The 21,901-nt window shown below is 34.9% G+C and overlaps 1 protein-coding gene across 1 annotated transcript in view; it reads right to left on the bottom strand.

Annotated features, from left to right (window-relative positions):
• The window catches only part of LOC149801848 (uncharacterized), a 31,332-nt gene that overhangs the window by 2,199 nt on the left and 7,232 nt on the right, over nucleotides 1–21,901 (bottom strand). Inside the window, exons 2-4 of the mRNA XM_089956855.1 lie at nucleotides 12,814–12,906; nucleotides 2,007–2,120; nucleotides 977–1,033 (exon numbers count right to left, since the gene is read on the bottom strand). Coding sequence (XP_089812981.1) covers nucleotides 977–1,033; nucleotides 2,007–2,120; nucleotides 12,814–12,906 — 264 coding nt within the window. The remainder of the gene's footprint in view (nucleotides 1–976; nucleotides 1,034–2,006; nucleotides 2,121–12,813; nucleotides 12,907–21,901) is intronic.

The following is a 21,901-nucleotide window of genomic DNA, read 5'->3' as shown; positions in this document are numbered from 1 at the left end:
TGATGTAACATTCTGGAATTATTAATCATGCACCAAGGGAATATTCAAAATTAAACAATGTCTCATCTTAATTAACTATTTATCTTAATTTAGGAAGAAGGAAAAACCATCTGAAACAAACTATTTTTATTTTATTCATTCTGGGAAAATACAGAACTGTATGCAAATAAGTTACAACGAGAAAACTTCACTCGAGTGGTTCCACAAACTTTGTCTTATGTTGTGCCATATGTTTCAATACAGTATATAGAAATATTTAACTCTTCCAATAATGCAAAGCTAATGGAGAAAAAAAATCATGTTGATAGTGAATTTTGTGTGTATTTTCATCAAATCATTTTAAATTACAGGTAGACAGGTTAGTTCAAATAGTGTATATATTCACTAATAAGTCAAAGCCAACTGCATATTTCATGGTAGATCTGTGCATTTTGTTACACATAAACAGTGGAACAAACAACACAGACCCTGAGCAGCAGACAACAGATAGAATTCCAACAACTCCTTTGAATGACACATTTAAATTTCACTGATAAACAAAGAGCATACGTCACTGTCTGTTTGAAACATTACAATACCTTTTGTTGGATAGTTAGCATCCTTTGACAAAAATATCAAATATAATAATGTTACAAATTCATGCTAATATTTCCATATCATGTTTGCCATGTCATTTTAAATTGTTACTTTCTTCAAATCCTTGAGTGTGTCATCAAAAAAGTATCTTTATTGACTATTAGTTACAAAAAAAACCTGCGTTAATAACTTTATGTTTGTTATATAGATTTCTATCCAAATTATATGGCATGTAATAAATCATTTTGACATTAATAACAACAAAAAATTGTGTGTGCAGGCAGGATGGGAGTAGAGTAGCCTAATGAAATGTCAATATTTTCAAACAAAATTCTGTCAGGAAAGCACTAGAGCAATTTTTGAAAAACAACAGGTTTTAGTCATGGTTCGTACAGCTTACCTTGACCAGTCCAACAATGTATGCACGCCATATTTCTCTCTCATGAAACATCCTGCTCTGGAATTGAAAAAAGAAAGAGACTTTAATGACTTCATCACTGAGGAGGAATGGAAACCAAAATTGAAATTTGTCTGTTGAATTTTCCCATCTGTTCTCATTTAACTCATCTAAAACAAGTGGAACCAAGTTGGCCAAAGATTGCTTTTTCCTCACATTCTTCTAAAATTTGGCTGAGTACAAAGTAATGGGACTGTTAATCAATGGTAAAAAAAAAAAACCTGCACGCCAGCTGTAACACTATTAAAATAATTAAAACTGATCAAAAGTTATAAAAATCATTTTCAAAATCATTTGGCAACTACAATGAATACAGCTTCTCTAATCCCAACAATTCTGATCCCCTTCATTTACATCAATGACAAATTAAAATTACCATCGCTCTCTGATAATAAGTCTATGCTTCATCATACGGTCTATGCTTTATGAAAAGTCCATCATACGGTCTATGCTTCATGAAAAGTCCATCATACGGTCTATGCTTCATGAAAAGTCCATCATACGGTCTATGTGTCATAAAAAGTCCATCATACGGTCTATGCTTCAAGAAAAGTCCATCATGCAGTCTATGCTTCATGAAAAGTCCATTACCACTTTTAACCAACATTGTCACATATATATTTCAGGATGTTGTTTCTAATTGAGAACCCAGCATTCACTTTTGAATGTTTAAGGCAAGTCCCCTGATCTCTTCATGGGAGAAATACTGTAATTAGTGGCTCCAAAAATCATTGAGCAAATAACGTTTCTAATAGTTACATTCAGATTCTAAGACATTCTCATAAAAGGAGACCAAATTAACAATGGTTTATAGTACTGAAATTTATAACTTAAATATTTCACAACAAAAATCAGAATTCTGTGAATTTATAAGGCTTTCAGGAAACAATATTGGGCCACTACATATGGACATGAAACATTACTAATGCTGAGATGATTATATGACTAATATTGATTTTTTATACTAAGTTACCTTGAATCTGTTTCTTCTGTTTGTTGTGTAAATATCAAACTTGTAACCATTCTTTGCATCTCCTTCTCGGACTCGGAAGTCTGTATTGCTGTCAAGGGTTAAGAGCCCCACTTGCTGTAAATATAAATAGAGATATCAACAGATTTCAGCACGTGCACATTAAAGGACAGACATATTTTCTTTATGCAGTTTAACAAAGGTCATTAAATGTTTTAATATCATTCGTAGATAAGTCTAAACTGAATTCTCAAAATCATTTTGCTTGTAAACTCTTTTTACAAAAATTTGCAGTGTTCGTACAGTTACTAAACTCCAAATGGTGATAATCATAACAATTCTTGATATTCAGAGAGAAGGGTTGGCGTGGGTTTTTTGATTGATTACTTGGATTTATGTCGCGTGCACCTAAAAAGGCATGTGCAACAGGTTTATTCCAGCGCAGCAGGATGCTAAATGTTCCTTGGGGAAGGAATTAGTGCCACATCCCCCAGGCGTTTATGTGCTCAAGAAGCACTGCTAATTTAGACATCAGGTCATAGGACTACATGTCTCTAACGACCTGAATGAAGGGCTTTCATGAGTGGGAATGGGCCCAACACACACTCATGTTAACGAAGAGTTGATTTCAGTCCGTTATTGATTGTACTAGGTGTCGACCCAAGCAATATGTAATGCCCATTGCGATTGGTTGGGGTGGGGAAATAAATGTGAAAAAGTAAAATAAATTATGCAAAATTACTTAAATCAATTAGATGTAAAGAATTTGATTATATGGGTTTTTCTACAAGATATTGTGCAGCTAATAACATCTATTTGATATTTTGATTTATTTTTTTGACAGTTAGCCTACAAGATAACCAAGTGATGTGCCATTGTGCCACTTCTATACCAGGTAACCATGTGGTGTATCTTTGTGCCACCTCCATACAAGGTAACCATGTGGTGTACATAATGACACCACTATATAAGGTAACCATGTGATGTACATAGAGACACCTCCATATAAGGTAACCATGTGATATACAGAATGACATCTACATATAAGGTAACCATGTGATGTACATAGAGACACCTCCATATAAGGTAATCATGTGATTGTACATAGAGACACCACCATACAAGGTAACCATGTGATGTACATGAAGACACTTCCATGTAAGGTAACCATGTTATGTACAGGGTGACATCTACATATAAGGTAACCATGTGATGTGCATAGTGACACCTGCATAAAAGGTAACCATGTGGTGTATATAATGACAGCTCTAACAAGGTAACCATGTGGTGTACATAATGACAGCTCTTACAAGGTAACCATGTGGTGTGCATAGCGACACCTGCATACAAGGTAACCATGTGGTGTACATAATGATAGCTCTAACAAGGTAACCATGTGGTGTGCATAGTGACACCTGCATACAAGGTAATTGTGTGGTGTACATATTGACACCTGCATACAAAGTAACCATGTGAAAATCTCTTACATTTGGTATTCTTGTCCTGAAGGATGTATCATGTATGTAATCTAAGTATTGTTATTTCTTCAGTATCTTGAAAATCTGTATCTCATTCATGTAATCCATGCAAAATGACCACAAGTGCATAATTTATTTCTGTTGATATCAAAATAAAAATTACAGAAAGTGTAACAAGCATTCATATTTGTATACCATTCAAATCTGGCTGTATCAGATGTAGTGTTATCCAATACACAGTGTTGTTTAAAACACAATATTGTTTGATATACAATGTTGTCCAATACACACAGTTGTCTGATATGCAATTTTGTCTAATACACCATGTTGTCTGATACCTTGTTACTAATGAAGTGAATAATAAAAACTTACTGCCAAAATGCAGCTTTAATGGAAATCAAATACTGAAAAATAATGTATACATTTTTTCTATGGAAAAGAATCTACTATCATTGTGCAGTAAAAATCCTTACACGTATCACCATTTGGCTTTGCACTCACTTTATTTAAACAGTCATATGTTTACCATGCATAAATAATCCATGTAATTAATTATCAGGATATTTACACAATCAAACCTGGGTATAACAATCCCCCAGAAAACCAAATGAAAAAGTGGTCATTAAGAATATGTGGTTTTTATATCCAGGTAAATACTATTAACTTACTGAATACACATACCACTAAAGCGTTTCAATAACTAGACCTTTATACACAAGTGGTCTTTATATGTAGATGTCTTCTGTGACAAACCAACTTAAAATTGAAAGTATACATTTATGAAAACATACACTTTATCTTCATCATTCAGTCTTTTGAATATATATATATATATATATATATATATATATATATATATATATATATATATATATATATATATATATTGTTTAACAGCTACATATCTTGTTAGCTAAATATCCTGTTTTATATTTAAATATCTTGTTTATCATATACATATCTTGTTTTACAGATAAATATTTTATTTACAGAATACAGATAAATGTCTTGTTTTACAGGCTAAATATAGTTATTTACAGCCAAATATCACATTTTCCAGATATATGTCTTGTTTAAGAACTAAATATCTTCTTTTAAATCTAAATATCTTATCTTACAGGAACATATCTCAACATTATTTAGTAACTCATTTAAAGTCAAAATAGCTATAGCTACTGCTCATTTCAAGTCAAAATAGCTAAAGCTATTGAACAGTTTAACCTAATTCTAATGTCCACGGTATAGGATAAACAAGTTTGCTGTAATTAGAATTTCATTAGGAACATTTATAAAATGCATCGATCTGAGCCTGAAGTTTTACTTTATTCAGGATTGCGTTTTATTCATTCTATGTTTGTTATAAACATGTTGCAGTGTATTATACATATTAATGTACATGTATATGCATTAGAAAATTAAGTCGCACACTGGTATGTTTGTGTTTCTATCTATGATTAGAATAAATGGTTTAATTACAAATAAAGTATATATATGCTTAATGAGCAAAGTATTAAGAAGTTACAGACACCTGCAGTCAGCAGTAGTTTTTTTTCATTGGCCAGTAGTATCAACATACGTGGGAATGAACTGACCCTCATAACAAATAAAAATAATTTCATAATTATGCGAAACTGCAGTTTTCTGAAAACATGTTTGGCATCGAAAAATACTTTCATAGGAATGTCATGACATAATATAGTTTATTTTTTTAAAAACAATGTTGGAAAATATAACTCGACTGTGATTGTCTGTATTGACCGGCCAGCAGCTAAACCTACCCCTGATTATATCACTAATTGTTTGTTCCTTAAGTTAATTCAATTACTACACTGGTGGGGAAACATGTCTGATTTATTCTTTGGCAATGGACAGATTGTATAACTGTGTTGAATAAAATATATGAAGATTCAGTTCTTTTGACAAATTAAATTCTTTGCTTGTAAAAAAAAAAAAAAAAAAAAAATGTTATTTCACCGATCACATTAGTAATCTCAGATGATCGTTAAAATTCTACAGACAATTAAAAACTGCAACCTTTGAGACTTTTATCTTGAACAAATAAATTAGAATGAGGTAATTATTCTCCATAATGTTCTTAATAAAACAAAAAAGAAACTAGAATACTGCAGTATATCTCATCTCACATGCTTTGCCATAGTATATTCCCAAATCATTGTAGCTAGAGCAAGAGAAGTAGATCACTATGACCTTAACAATAAGAAACTGAGGGGATCAATATTCCTAATGTAAATACACCCATGAAATTTAGTGACTTGTACACACGAGTCCATACTAACCTAAATGTAGCAACTACTGACGAGTGAAAAGTTGATAACTATGACCTACTTCTATGAGGTTGAGCAATAACATTCTGCGACCAATACACCATTAAGTTTCAAGACTGTATATACACTGGTATCAGATTAAGCGAGCTAAATGCGCCAAAATGAACCATGAATCAGCGACTTATTTTCACCCTAACAAATAGTACCCCACCCCGAGATAAGTATACCCAGTAAGTTTCACGAGTGTATACACAACATTGTCAAATAAACTAAACTAAATATAAAATATTAACACACTCACTGGAGCACTAAAATAGAAAGTCACTATTACCTACCATTGTGGGGCCCCGAGTGGTCTAAAGCGCTCACCGTTATGGATCACTGCCAATCTCACCGCGGGTTCGGCCAATGTAGGTATGTGAGAAAGCTTGCCAGTAACTTCTCGTGGGTCGGTGGTTCTTTCCGGGGTTTTCCCGGATTCTTCCTCTATCATTAATACTGGCCGCCATGTATAGCCTATCTTGTGCTGAAAAATGGCGTTAAACCCTACAACAACAACAACCTCAATGTGTTGAATTTAAGCAATTCAAAGCTCAAACTGTGTAGATCAACGATTACAATATGCACTATCAACTATCCAAACAAAGAGTCCTAAACTAATTATTCTAATCAAGGAAGGATTGCATATATGTTGCTATGAAAATGGAAAGCTGTCTTCTCTCGTCCGCTTTTCGACAGTGCCCATATGCTGGAGATTCTGAATACCCATAGGATCCATGCTAGGAGGTGACTTTAGCTAAACTGTCACCTTAGACTGTATTTCCACACTCTTCTTTGATGGGAAATTAAACACAAGAGTTGATGTTTTAATTTGATCAGTAATACATTGTATGGAAATGTGGGTGGGTGGGGTATTGTCATTAAATCAAGTGAACTTCGCCTTTGGTCCTGTTGAGATGAAATGGCAGATGAATGATGGATGGGATTGGCGAGACAGAGGAGAATGGGGAAAAAAATGGGAAAAGAGAGCTCAACTGCAAGAAAATGTATCTGCTTATTTGCCATCTATAATCGTACGTCCATCATAATAAGGTATGAAAAATTTGACATCTAAGGTATATTTTTTACTTATTTTATTTTTGCCAGATTTTATATAAACTAGTTTGGTTTGGTTTGGTGTTTTACGTCGCAGCTACACAAGTAGGTTAGTATGCCTAGACAACTGGAGTAAAGTGCCTTGCCCAAGGACACGCCGGAATTAGCCGATCGAGGCTGGTCCGATTATGGGCAGTTATCGAGCATGAGACACTGACACCTGAACTACTGCGGCAATCGGGTTGTTTTTTGATGCATGAAATAAATTTTACATACTAAACTTGTATTGACTCTGACTGCTTGGTTTTAACGCCTATTTATAATTTTGTATTGACTCTGACTAATTGTATTTAAAGCCTGTTTTATATGTTTTGGTTGTTAAGGCATAATGTAGTTATACCCTGAATCTGTGCGTCAAGGCGAACATTTATATTTTAGATTAGGTCTATGATTAGAATAGGCTTCATTCATTCTTTCTGGCCATGTCACCATGCTAACTAAATAGTTTTTTTTTTTTATAGAAATATTACTTCTAAGAGTTATGTGCATTTCCCTGACCAAAGCAAATTGTACAATAAGCTAATGGCTGTTGACCCAAAATAGTCATATACATTTTTAACAGTCATAACACAACAGTTGTATAAAAAAAATTCACTAGATGGTGTAATATGAGAAACCCGATTTTTGAACCACAATGTTATTTCAGACAGCGGCACGGATTAATGTCGCCCGGTTATTAACCTATCAAGTTTTCTAAAGGCGTTGTGTGGTCGATTAGAAAGAATAAACGTGCGAAAACTCTGACCTTATTTGCACCCGACAACAACAAAAAAAAAAAAAGATAAAATAAGAAGAATGGTAGCAGAGTCATTGAACACATGATTTTGTTTTATGGGATGTTGAAGTAAATAAGTAACGCCGTTGCTATGCATTCGTAAAACAGGTAAATGTTGCTACGCATTCGTAATACGCAAAAGAAAAGCAAATTTAATTGACTTATTTTTGCTTCCGAGTCTCAACTTTAAATTTCTTGTTATGGCGATTACAGACGCAGTCTCTCTGATAGAAAGACAATCTACTTGTTAAAAACTGAGCTGAGTGGAATGGGGAACTAGATTATTTTGTAACTTCTCTGATCCTGGATTTGAAACCCAGCAATGGAACACAATCTGGTTTGTGTTACTCCGCCAAAGGTCAGTGGTTTCTACCAAATTGTCCAAGCACCAGAATGACCACCTTGACTCACAGAATTGGGCCCTCGACAGAACTTGTAACATTTAGGTCTAGAACTAAACACACTGTGCAGAAACTTTTTTAAAACTTTTATTTACAGTGACCTTTTTACCCCTAAATCAATTAGTGTGTTTTGCTTTATTTGTCTCTTTTAGTTGTAGGCCATCCCAAAACGTTGTCCAAGGTGCGGGGTCTAAAACAAAGTTTATCCTGCAGAAACCATTTGTTTCTCATTTGGCTTTTGACCTATTGATCCCAAAATCGATAGGCGTCTATCTGTAAAAACATCCACAATGTCTGGTGAGGGACTAAAGTTATGGTGCAAACGTTTTCTTTGTCGAGTAACTTTGACCATCACATTTGGACTTATGATTCCAAATTGTATACGTATCCTTCTTAATCGAAGTGCAAGCCTTATACAAACTTTGGTGATGGTACTCAATCTATGTACATAGAGAGCCATAGCTTTAATTCAAGGTTCAACGTCTAGAAGTCAATGGGCGGGACACACACACACACACACACACACACACACAATAAGAAAAAACTGACAGACGGGTGGACAGAAGTCACAACATGATACACTCCGCCTGTAATAATGGAAATATGAAAAGAAACTCCTATATGATACCCTTTATAAACGGGTATACTTTGTGCAGAATAGTACCGCGGGGAAGTGTCACTGTAATAAGAGAAAAAGGAACACGTTCTTACTCGACATGAAGGTGATCTTGTGATCAGAAGAAATTCATCTTTATAGACACAGCCTGACCTAGGTTCTTACTTGAAGCACTAGTTAAATTATCAGAAACTAATTATCATCTCCCTGTATGTAAATTAAACTGATTTCCATTCCGATATACCTAAATTAAATTAAATTAAAATTAAATCACTCTTATCCGAACACTCATGATGTCAGAAATAGGTTCAGAAAGATACAATGAGTAACAATAACAATATGATTCTGCTGTTGATAAGTCAGACACTTGATTGCAAGTGTCAGTTCCCATCGCACGGGGATTATTTGTTTTTCTAATAACAAATGGTTTGAATTCACTGTCAGAGAGGCTTCCCTGTGTTTCATTTCTGAGTTGAAATAGTGACAATTGACCTTTCCTATCATTATGGTCGACACATATATAGCACACATGTGCCTGTTATATATGTCTCTGGTCCGGGTATTTTCTGGCCGGTTTCGTTCGCCAGAGGTGCCAAAACAAAACTGTGCTTGTTTCGATGGAGCACAGTCGACGATAACTGAATTATATTCTAAATTCGTATTGTGCATCAACGAGAACATCCGTTAATTATGAATTTCGATACTATGTTATACGAGCACCAAGAACAGAAACAAGTATTCACTTCATCGAAAAACATTAATAACTGATAATGCCTGAGAAAATAGTAATTGAGGAAGAATAAAAAATATGAAGTGGAGAAAAAAGAGAACATGAAGGGAAACCTTTGGCAAGAAAGGAACTTCTTCAAACAAACTCAAAAACTCCACACAAAAAATCTACAGACAAAGAAAAGAGTAGACGATGGTGGGACATTAGAAGATGAAGAATCCCTTTGTGTCGTTTGCATTTTTATGAAAATATTGTTATGATAAGTCTTCACCAACTTTTATGAAAATAGTTTTCTCATAAACTCTTAGCAATACAGTTTTCCATGACCTGAAGGAAAGAGAGAGAAGAAGAAGTTCAAGCTCTCTGAAAAGAGGTGTCACTTATGACGGCGTAGATATGGCTACATCTTGGGGGAAATTGCGATGCGAAAGTACGGGATTCTGTAACGATACACGCCTCTTTGAGATTCCGACGAACGGACTGTTTTTTTTGAAATAATCAACATATAAAATTACATTCCAATATCAATCTACATAAACTTAAATAGCGGATATAAGAGATACATATAAAAATACGACATTCCTTCACTTACCAACATCACACAGTTGTATAATTTCTGCCTTTTAGAATCTAATGCAGATAATTAAATATTGAATAAATTCACGATAGCTATAGAATAAAACATTCAATATTTCAAACTAATACCGCAATCATTTAATATAAATATATTGTACTGAATTTAATCTAAAATGTCAAAATATTTTTTTAAATAATATAATCAATAATATAACTACAAGTAAATACAAGTTCTTCAAACAATTAAACTTTCCAATACATTATATTAAAGAATAGTAAAGAAATAATAAAATAATCCAATGTTGCAATGTACAGATGTTAAATTAACATCTTAACCTAAAAAAATCCCTATACTATATAAAAATTATACACAGACGGTATCTTACCTGTAACGATACAAGCCCCTTTGAGATTCCGAAGAACGAACTAATTCGTCAAACAGATCTCCTCGCTTTTTTATATCCAGTTTCTTAGGGCGCAGCTAAATATGGTCATACATCTAGTTCTTGAGTTCAGCCAGAATCTCAAAGTGAGGCTTCATAGTTTCTTACAGACTACTGTCTGGGTCTATGTACATCATTAGACAGACAATTCTGCCACATCAGCTGTTTTACCCAATCAGAGGGAATTTTTGGAATTCGTAAGTTCACCTACCTACACAACTTACTGAGTGTATTTTTTTGCTGACTTACGATACAAGCGAAATGTATAGTGCATGAGAGTTTTGCCTTTTTGCTCATAAGGGCGCAATCTTTATTAAATAGTATATAATTGTAATACCGAAATAAATGAATTTAATCTCATTATATTATAATAGAAAATTACTTTCAATATAATTTAATGAAAAATTACTTTTAATACAATTTAGAGAAAATTTCAATCTTATTACTTTTACTAGAAAATTCTGTCCTAATAGCATAAAGCCTTTGTCAAGCTATTCAGGCGAAAAGTGGATCCAGTGTGTGGTTGCAAAATATGGGCACATGAAGATTTTGCTGCCCCTGGTAAGGCAGTATATGTGTCTAAAAATTGTGACTGATGACTCAGATTGCTGTATTGGATCTCTTTACACCTGAAAATCTAAATGACTGAGGATATTAATCGCATTATTATTTATTTGTCTTTCATCTACAGTTTTAAGTTTACTTTATTTTGCATAGTTTTTCTACCCCGATCGTTCATTTTCTATTATATGTGATTTTAATTTTGACCATATATACTGTTCACTGTTCATAATTGCTTGAATTTTCTTCATTTAATGAAACTATTTTCATGCTGACAACTTTTATTTGTTGAAAGAAAGAAATAATAAAGATAGGGAGAAAGATTGCTGTTTCAAACTAAATTTGAATTCTCATTGGAAAGGTATAGGAAACTAAAGAATCGAAAGAAGAGACGTTTTCAAACAAATAATAAGCTCCGAGTTTGCAAATCTAGTATGAATCTAACGTACAGATAGATGTATATTGATGCTGTTATATTATCCTCAACCCTAGCCTGTGTTACAGTGACACTCGACGTTGTAGCTAATTTCTAAACTTGTGCCTTATTATCTGACTAGAGACGAGAGTGACAGGAATTTGTTACAACCAGCCTGGTCTCCCCCTATCGCTCAGCAGAAATAAAAGTTATCGACTGTTAAGATACCAGCGATTTATTATTTTGTTAAATATTTTAAAGTAAACACTACTCGAACCTAACAAGTCTAATTTCAATAAATTCTGGGGAAATACACAATCGGTTGCAAACGAGCAACAAACCAAAATACAACCGATCGTTCATCTTCGGACACCACAGCTAGCTTAATAGCGTATTGGAAACTATGATCCAATGAAGTATGGAGATAACATGGAGAAACGAAGCGAATAGCCTTGATTTGACAGTCGTCCCGACTTTTTGCGCCGATGGAACGGTTAAAGAAGACAAAGATTTTGATGATAATGCCGCCACAGACGAATACTTTGATGACGACTAGGATGATGTGATAAAGAAGAATAGTTCGATGATGATAATGAGTGGGATATAACAAATGATGATAACTATGACAGAAACAATGACGATGACAACAACGACATTGCATAAAGTACCCTAGCTTTGATCAATTTATTTTTCTAAAGGTTTTTTGACCAAATAATTCCTTTCTTTTCTTATCTGAATATATTTGTGTAGCTCTGAATGAAAGGGACCAACATTCGAGTGAGTATGCGTGATTCTGAGAGAAATTCACTCAAGCGATTTATCTGACAGCACAAAATATCTGGCCTCTATCGTCACTGATGATGTTTAAAATTTAAACCATAACTGATCACACTTTTTATGCTGCAATCGAAATTTTCATACAACTGCAATAAAAATAAAAGGGAGGCATCCACGCATGACTAATCACCAAAACAGAGATAACCACGCGGGGCGAATCGACCCAGTCAAGATAACCACGCCTAACCACAATTACCCGGTATCATAACACTGTTTATGAAACCGACATTTTTCTTTTTAAAAATGCTGACACTATATTATAGGCTAATTTTCGGTTCATCATTAACTTTTCGAGTAAGCTAGGTGAAATATAATGATGTTATTACACAATGAACTTGTACAACCTCAACACAACAGGTGTCGTTAGGTACATGATCATATGTTGCCTGGACAAGGTTGGCCAGCGATCCATTGGGATTTAGCAACAATTGACCACTGCGTGCGTGCGTGCGTACGTGTGTGTGTGTGTGTGTGTGTGTGTGTGTGTGTGTGTGTGATGAATTTGTGGATTTTTAACTTTGTGAAAATCGATACTTACAGATTCAGGTGAAGTACGTTCATCTTCAAATATGAAGAGAATCAATTTCTCGAAACGTTTTAAGACTATCCAATATTTATTCCAACCATTTCTCTGAAAAAAAAGAGAGAAATATCATATGTTAACCTGGGTGTGCAGCAAAAGTAGTCATTCATAATAAAGTTAACACGGGATTCATAACGTGTACCTCGCTATAACCCTCTACAATAAACAGTTAAATATATAGTAAATTTAAAAAAAAGATACAGATAAAGATATTTGTATATCTGACAAACACGTAATAATTCAACTGGGTGATTTTCTGACAATAACTAAAATCAAGTGAACTAAAATGATTAACAATGGCAGGACAATCTTTAGCTAATTTAATCGCATCCATGACAAGACTGTGTCACAGGAGTTTTTTTTGTAACTAGACGACTATAAATTCAAGACAAAATTATCATTTTCGAAAAGACAACGCCTTAGAAATTATTGTTAAATATCGCTGTGTGAGGTAGTTTCAAGATGTTTGAGACATCCTAACCATCATCACACCAACCCCGATCTTCAAATATTTTCCAGATATGAGGCAGGTCACGTGTTTTCAACGTCACCACATATGTGTCTCAGATATGTTGAGATCGTACGCGTTCTTGCTGTATTGAACATTTTTCCCAAGGCATGATGGAAAGGGTTTGAACTGATGGGTTTTTCCCAAATACCCTGGCAGTCGTTAGCACAAAGCAAACTGTGTGCTATCGATATTTTCGATATTTTCACATGATGCAGTGATAAACCAAGTTGTATTTTATATAACTAATAAACGTTTTTGTTTAATTTGAAGAAACTCTACAAAGGAACATTCGCAACCTCCATGTTCGAGTGCGGCTCACGTGATATAATCGCATAACCCGTGCGTTAAAAGGGCATATATATATATATATATATATATATATATATATATATATATATATATATATATATATATATATATATATATATATATATATATAAAGTATAGAGGACATAAGTTGTTTGCAAGAGGTATACACTGAGCTCGCGTGTTCATGATCTGTCACTTAGTACATAAACTAAATACAAAGAAGTTCGTTTAACAAGGAAACAAAATCTTGAATTCCTGATACAGCCACACACGTGCAATTGCTAAAACAGTAATTGTCTAGTGGAAAGTACAGCATTAATTGGAGACGTCTTCAGTTCAGTCTTTCTGTATTTTTGTAGTCAAGTGCGTCTGTGTCTAGTAATACAGTGTTATACAAAAAGAAAAAAACAAGAAGAAAACAAAAACACTGGAAAGTATAGACATAAAGTAATGACGTGCTTAGAGGAAAGGCAAGTGTACATACATACATACATACATGCATGCATGCGTACGTACATACATACGTACTTACTTACTTTTGGTTGGATACAAATTTCCAAGGAAATCTTTAAATTAAACAACAACGAAGTAACAGATTTTTTTTATACCTTTTGGAGACCGTTCTAAAAAAAAAACAATAAAGTGAATCTAATAATGACTTTAGCTACTTTACAAAATATACTAATAAGGCTGATGTAAGAGTGTCCATCCTCATCAATAACACAATTCCTCACAGCTAAATCAATTGCAACGAATTCTAAGACCATATTATCGAACAGAAACCAACACCCTTTTTTGATACTTGGCGATTTTAACGTCCACCATTTACTCTGAGGCTGCAAAGATATCAACGAGAGATGGAAGAAAATAAAGGATTTAACGAGAGATGGAAGAAAATAAAGGATTTAATTTTAAAACACAATAGTTGCCTTTTTCAGCCACATGTTTCTACTTATCGTTAGTGATGACAGTAATAGAATATTTGTGCTTATATTGCACTTCATTATATTTACAATTTGACATTATCACATGCCATCCAATGTATTGGTCATCACTACAACAGAAGATGTGTTTTCTATGGTTTCCAACCTCACGCCATTGACTTCTTGATGTGCTATTTAATTTAGAAACCGTTAATTATTCTAGGAGAATTCATGATAAACAAGATCGAATTATTTTCGAAAATCAGCAATAACACTAACAACTAACTCTCCTTCGTCTGAAGCCAGCAGCCATGTGTCAACCATTGATATTATTTCCATTTCACAGAAATGATTTTTCCTAAAACAGACTGGTTATCATGGAGATAAGTCATAAATGACTCACACGTACTCTTCAATTAAGTATGAAAAAGAGGTGGAAGGATAGTGTGTGTGTGTGTGTGTGATTTGGATTTTTAACGTAGCTTTAACAATTTTTAAGTCATATCGCTACGATGTATGCAGTGTGACAGTTTATAGTGATGTCTAGTACTGGGGCATCACAACGCAGACATGTAGCATGATGTCCCACCCAGTTACATTATCCTGACACCAGGCCGACCAGTCCTAACACTAACCTCTTAATTCTGAGCGCCAAGCGAGGCAGCTGTTAGTACCATTTTTTGTAAGTCTTTGGTATGACTCGGCCGGGGATCAAACCCACGACCTTCCGACCAAGGCGGACGCTCTAAACACTAGGCCACCGGAGCGGTGTTTCATTAGAAAGGTTCACCCATTTAACAATGAGTAAATATGGTGGGTGTGTTTCCTCTGGCTAATAGAGTTGCAAAATGACTAACCAGTACTTACTTCGTGGTCATGGTGTACCCCTTTAAACCTTAGAAAATTATTTGTAAATTTCTGCATTTACTGAGTCAGACCAGGCAATAGAAAGTGAATGCATATTACAATGTGATCAATCTAAATTCTCATACATTCAACTCTTATTTACGACAAAAATATTTTGAATGTATTGCCTCTTTTATCCGTGCTCATACAATTAAAATTAATAAAATATGGCGGTGTGCTTAAATTCCAGAAATTTGCCTACTACCTAAATGCATGCTGATTAGCATAAGAAAATCTATCCGAAGGATCAAAATGTGTGACACTTTAAATTCATACCGAGTTATGTGAGAGAATAGAAAATGATACAGTTAAGCTTAATCCCAGTATTTAACAAAAATCACAAAGCTGCGACCGAGACAAACACACTAAATCATCATCCTTGGATGATAATGACAGTACATGGAAAATATTCCCAGTTTTGAAGTGGCATTTTCAGAACGCGATTATTATTATTATTATTATTATTATTTCATGTGATGCCGCATCGTCGAGTTATCATTCGTAGACAAAATATAAATAAGTAATGTGTATATAGTTTCATGTGTGCATGCTTGAATGTGTGTGTGGGTGGGGGTGAAGCGAGAGATGAAGGCATAAATAAAGAAAGAGTGAGGAATATAAATAAATGCATTTTTATGTTTGAGAAGTTCACTGAACGAAAATTTCATTTTTAAGCGGTTCCTGTTTCTGTGTGTGACCGGGTCTATGTGTACACGACATCGCACATGCCGCAGCTTTAAAGCTGATATGACGGTAGTAAATAGCCGTGTATGCTCTCATTTTTAAATCAATTCTCGTAAATCTTTAGAATAGTAAGAAATACGTCATATTAGACGTCATCCTAACATGGATATAATACATGGGATTTGCCTCCCGATGCAGGCATTGTATAGACAAGTTATTCAGTAAAACCTTTCAATGTTGATGTATAAACAAGTGACCTGACAGCGTTTGTGGGTACTGAGTTATCCACGATCTTTTGACCCTGCTGAGTCAGCAAGTTATATTTAATACAGCTCTCTCTCTCTCTCTCTCTCTCTGTCTGATTTGGATTTTATCGTAGCTTTAAAAAAAAAAAAATCAGTCATATCGCTACAATATCTGCAGTGTGACAGTTTATAGTGATGTCTTGCACTGGGGCATCATGCCCCACCCAATTACATTATCCGGACACCAGGCCGACCTGTCCCATCACTAACCTCTTAATGCAGAGTGCCTAGCGAGGCAGCTGTTAGTACCTTTAGTACCATTTTTACAAGTAACTCGGCCGGGATTTGAACCACCGACATTCTGCATCTGATGTGGACGCTCTAACCACTAGGCCACCGGAGCTGAGGACGAAAAATCTGTACTGTCAAGATGTCTTTGAAAAAGCAGACTTGATTTAATTTTAAGACGCCTTCATAATGTATGAACTTTTAAGTCTTAGGTTAACGAGTAAAGGGAACGTAAGTTCTAAAGCAAGACATTTTCTATTTAAAATATTTCCTCGGTAATTACGCCCACAAAAATCAGTACCTATTTCTGCGTCTCAAACACCTTAAAAAAAAAAAACGAGCGTGAAGTTATGGTTTTGTCATCATAAGTTCGTATTAAACGGTGTTCCGAAATCTTAATAAATGGTTCAGAACCTTTAAGGACCTGCACGTGGTCGACTGCAATTATTTAGTTGTAAATTAGGAGACACAATGAGCGTATCAGAGGGCTCAGCACGTCATTTTAGTTGGAAGAATGGTGACATTTATGAAAAACGGTGGCACTGGGGCTTTTAAAAAAATCGTATAATACAGTTTGAGCTGTATCTGTACAGCGTGTAGACCGATAAATATATCCCGATACCGATAGATTTTTTTTTTATCTCAGTGACTATTAGAATAAAAAATATTGTTTACGGGAAACTGTATGTCTATACAACATATTTTGTTTTCAACATAGCCGAGAGACAGACAAACAGACAGCCACAGAACGCAACATATATATAGTTCTGCGCCTGGTTCATTATCCGATCAATTGTTTTTGTATAATATGGAAATCGCACTTATAAGCAATTGTTCTGTAGCAGACGTATTTTAAAACCCGTTCCAATTTATCCAGATCGTAAATTATACTTTTTTACCCGATTTTTTTAAAAATATACGGTGTTGCTTTGTTACTATCTTCTGCAACTAATTTAATAACTTCATAGATCGTATTTTGTACCTGAATGTGATAAAAGTAAGCATAATAATCTTCTATGTAATTTGTTTCATGTCTACTTTGAAGAAGAAAAAACAACTTTAAAGGGATTAAAACAAAATCACATAATTTAATTACTATATATAGGGGAGGGGCAGAAGAAGTAGGTCAAGTAATATATTTAATTAATCTTTTAGACAATTTAAATGACCATTACTAACGGAAACACTATTCTATTTATATGTATCCAATGGAGAACTTGATCACGAAATCTCCATTATGGAACACCAGAGTTGCACAGCATATAAAGAAGTTTGCACATCAAATAATAACAATTGTCATCTTAAGACAGCTCTGGCGTTCTATACTCCATGACTCTTAATTTCGCCAATATTATCGTTGCCAGCGCGTCCAAACATCGTTACCAACGCGTTACGGTACGTTATGATTGACGAGTGCGAACACGTTTTCCTGTTCAGATATTATTATTAGATAAGTCGTATGTACTTTCTACCCGTTTAAAAGGTGGTACGCAGCTGGGGAACTGATAAGCAACAATATACAAAGTGTATCTTTGGACTTGTACCATATTCAGGCAACTGGGCAGATTCTGATGCTCAACGCACACGTAATGTTACGAACATAGACATCGGCAGGGTACCAGACTAAGAAGTTACACTGAATTCTGTAGAATATTGCGGACAAGCTATAATAATCTCGTTCAGTCTGATAGAAAGAGATTTGAATAGTCTGTATATTTATGAATATGGTTCCCCAACATAAAGAATATAGTAGTACCCTACTTTATCTGTACAGGTAAATATAGTGTACAACATGCAGTAGCTTTTCAAAAAAAAAAAGAGAAAAGTTCCGCATTATTTAAACGTATTCTTTGTATGGGACTGTACATTTTGATCGTGGGAAAAATCCGCACCTTATAAGGTAATTTAGACAGCGTATTCTGAAAACAATGTAATATTCATGTTTCGGGTAGAAGTTCAGTTCATTTATGTAGTATGCTTGAATCGTCGTCCTAAAATATATTTAAAAAATATATTTAAAAACTAACAATATAAATACTAAGTAGGTGACTAAAATAATTTTTTTTTGCGATTTTACCGCAGCATTTATATAACATGGGAAGAAAAAGAAAAGTAAAAAAGAAAAACTTAAAGCTCAAGGTGAAATTTCAATATCCAGTTTAGTGTAGTTTATTTCCCACATAAGATCGCCCTCTATCACAAGAACGGGTCACCTATAAAAATTAGGTCCGTCTTCAAGAATTTCGTAAAAGAAGTTAGTTCATGACCTCTGTTGACAAACGTTCAACATTTATATGAAGCCTAGAAGTATCATCTCGTGCAGCAATTATGGCAAAATAGTTGAAATACTGGTATATACTCTGAAATTAAATCTGGTCTGAACTTGTAGAGTTGGTTTCGCTCCTACATCTCTAGTAGCAGTACAAATGAATCAAATGACACTCCTTGGGTGCTGAGCTGGACAAGCTTCAATGGAGTCACGTTCTACTTGCGTTAAAGGCGTAATAAACACTTGTTCGAGATCCTAATGTTGAAATAAATCTGTATCAATTAGCCACTTGTCTGAGTATGCCAGCTTCACAGAGGTGACTGTTTACGACAGGTTTTACGATGCACACGAGGAATGCATCACGTCTTCAAGGAACTCTGTTTTCTTACCTATCGTATAACATCTAACTGTGATTTGTATAGTGTCAGCGGCCACGTGATGGAGACCGATCACATCGTCACCCCATGCCAGTTAAACCAGCAGGTAAAATGATATTAACGGCGGAACGTGAGAATATGACAAGTGTTTCAGGTCGTGTAAATATGACCAATATCTGTAATATTTGGTATACCGACATGGACATCAGCGTAACTAAAACCGGACACCATTTTTATATTTCCACGTTAGAAAAACACAAAACACCGCCAAAAACAACAGCAACAAAACAAAACAAAAGCAACAAAAGAAGAAAGAAAAGAAAAGAAGAAAAAAAAAACACAGAAAAAACAGGTGGACAATGGGTGAGATCGCCCGTCCATGCATGTCTTTGGTGTATGCATGTGTGGCATCGATCAATCCTGTAAGTACGTTAAGACAGCCTGTAATTAAGGATGTGCTATGATTGAATGTAAATCTTTAAATGTACACATGGTCAATACATTTTCCTCTGGGATGAGGATGCCTCTGAGTGGGAGTTGGAATAGTGAAGTCGTTGAAGGGAGCATCAGTGGCTGAGAGGAGAGTGGAAACAGTTTGCATTGCGTTCTAATAGCGTGTAAGGTTTCATTTCATTATTGATCCTAGAATACCCCGACGGTAATACGAGAGACCGGCTGTTCTAATTTTCGATATTTGTCTACTGTAAATTACCACAAATCATACTTGTAGAATGACATCAAGCTTAATTTGTCATCGACTTTTATACAGCTTAAACATTATGCTCACAAAGCGTTCAGAATTCTCGATCCTCATTCACAGTTTAGCAACAATAAGGTAATTTATTTTCTGTCGTAGCTATAACGCTTATTTTGGCACCGAGGAGGTTTCTGGTGCTACTCCGACTCAGATATAAGTGGTCAACCATCCTGGTGCTCGAGTTTTCTTTGAGTTCACAACCATCTGAAGTCATTGCCATTGCTTTGGGGATAAAATTTTTTTTTTTATATTGCTGAATTTTAACACGAATTTTACCAAACATGCACTAAAATCACATAAGTTATTTGAATGTTGCATATAAAGTTAAATGTCGTCTGTTCCCTTTCTTTACTGAATGTTGGTCAGTTTCAGTAATTTTTGCTCCCCTCAATTCAGAAATGTCCCCTCCCCAATGTCAAAAAACGTGGAATTTCGGGCCCCTTCTTCAATGCATCAAAACCCCAACCCTGCATTGCCGGGGACGCGGGAGCGTTATTTACGACCCTGGTTTCAGTGAATAGATTAAGATCTATTTGATCTACTTCAATCGAAAATTCTGTTCTGAACAATTTATGCTGTTTTGGACATCGGTGTACTGGGAAAATAGCCATGTCTTTTTCAAGACAATGTGTGAAGAGGTTAATGGATCTCTGATAGGTTGGCAGAAAACGAATATCAATCATTCTGTTCTAGTCAGAGTATAGTCCGACCCTTCCTACACATTTGCAACTTCAAGGTCAATTCTTTGGACCATACCTCAAATGAATGCTAATAGTTGCTAAGAGAACCATCTCGGCTTTTTTACGAAACAAGGATTGATCGAGAATGCATCGAAATATTTTTATTAAAATTCGTAACTTCTCGGTGAATCCATGAGCCAATCAAATCGTAGATATAACCAAGGTGGTCCGAATAGATTAGGGTTTCTGTACAAAAAGAGTACGGCAGGTAAGTTACTGCAAGTGTATTATGTAAGCTATTAAGAATTCGAAATTAAGGAGCAGCGTATCTACTCTCTATGTATTTCAAGAACTTGCTACTTTACAATTTCGAAGATTACCTAAGTATTGTCCTATTTGGCGATATTTTTGGTCAATGTAAGGCTGTGGATACATCAAACAACTTCAAAAACCAGTATCCTCCTTTATCCGTGTATAAAACCCACACATGTGGAAATGGAGCAGATCTAGATCTACCTTAGCATAATTCACCGTCAGTTCGGGGTCTACATAGTTTGATTAAAATCATTAATAAAATAAACAAATTAGCACCAGCAGATCTGCCTCTTCTTCGTGCATGCATTGGTAAATCCGAGACTACAGTGTTCGTGTAGTTGGATGCACGTTGTACACGAACAAATGGGACGTTAGGAAAAACCATGAGAGCTGAGGTCGGGAACGTACATTCACCTGTAGATACTAAATGCTTAATATTATGTAAACAGGCACAGTTATATCGGCACATCCGAGAATCGACGATCGATCACTCGGTACATTAGTCCTAAATATATACAGTGTGTTCTTGTCACAGCTCTTTGAAGCATATAGGAACAAATGGTATGTTTCAACTGTATAGCAATTAACTGTACAAAGTTAACAGTACTGTCACTTTGGCATTTTATAGATTTGACCTTTATTCTATTCATTTTTCAAGCAACGTGTCTCCTATTTCTTTCAGTTCGACTCACCTATATTTCTATAAAATAAAAAAAGACGAAAATGCCTCCGTCAACCTACAACGTTCTATATTTTTCACCACACTTTGAGATCGTAGT

Source organism: Sinohyriopsis cumingii, chromosome 4, assembly GCF_028554795.1.
Source record: "Sinohyriopsis cumingii isolate HCF-2022 chromosome 4, ASM2855479v2, whole genome shotgun sequence".
Classification (NCBI taxonomy): Eukaryota; Metazoa; Mollusca; class Bivalvia; order Unionida; family Unionidae; genus Sinohyriopsis; species Sinohyriopsis cumingii.
The sequence above is the reverse complement of the archived record's forward strand: the minus strand, read 5'-3'. Positions and strand labels throughout refer to the sequence as shown.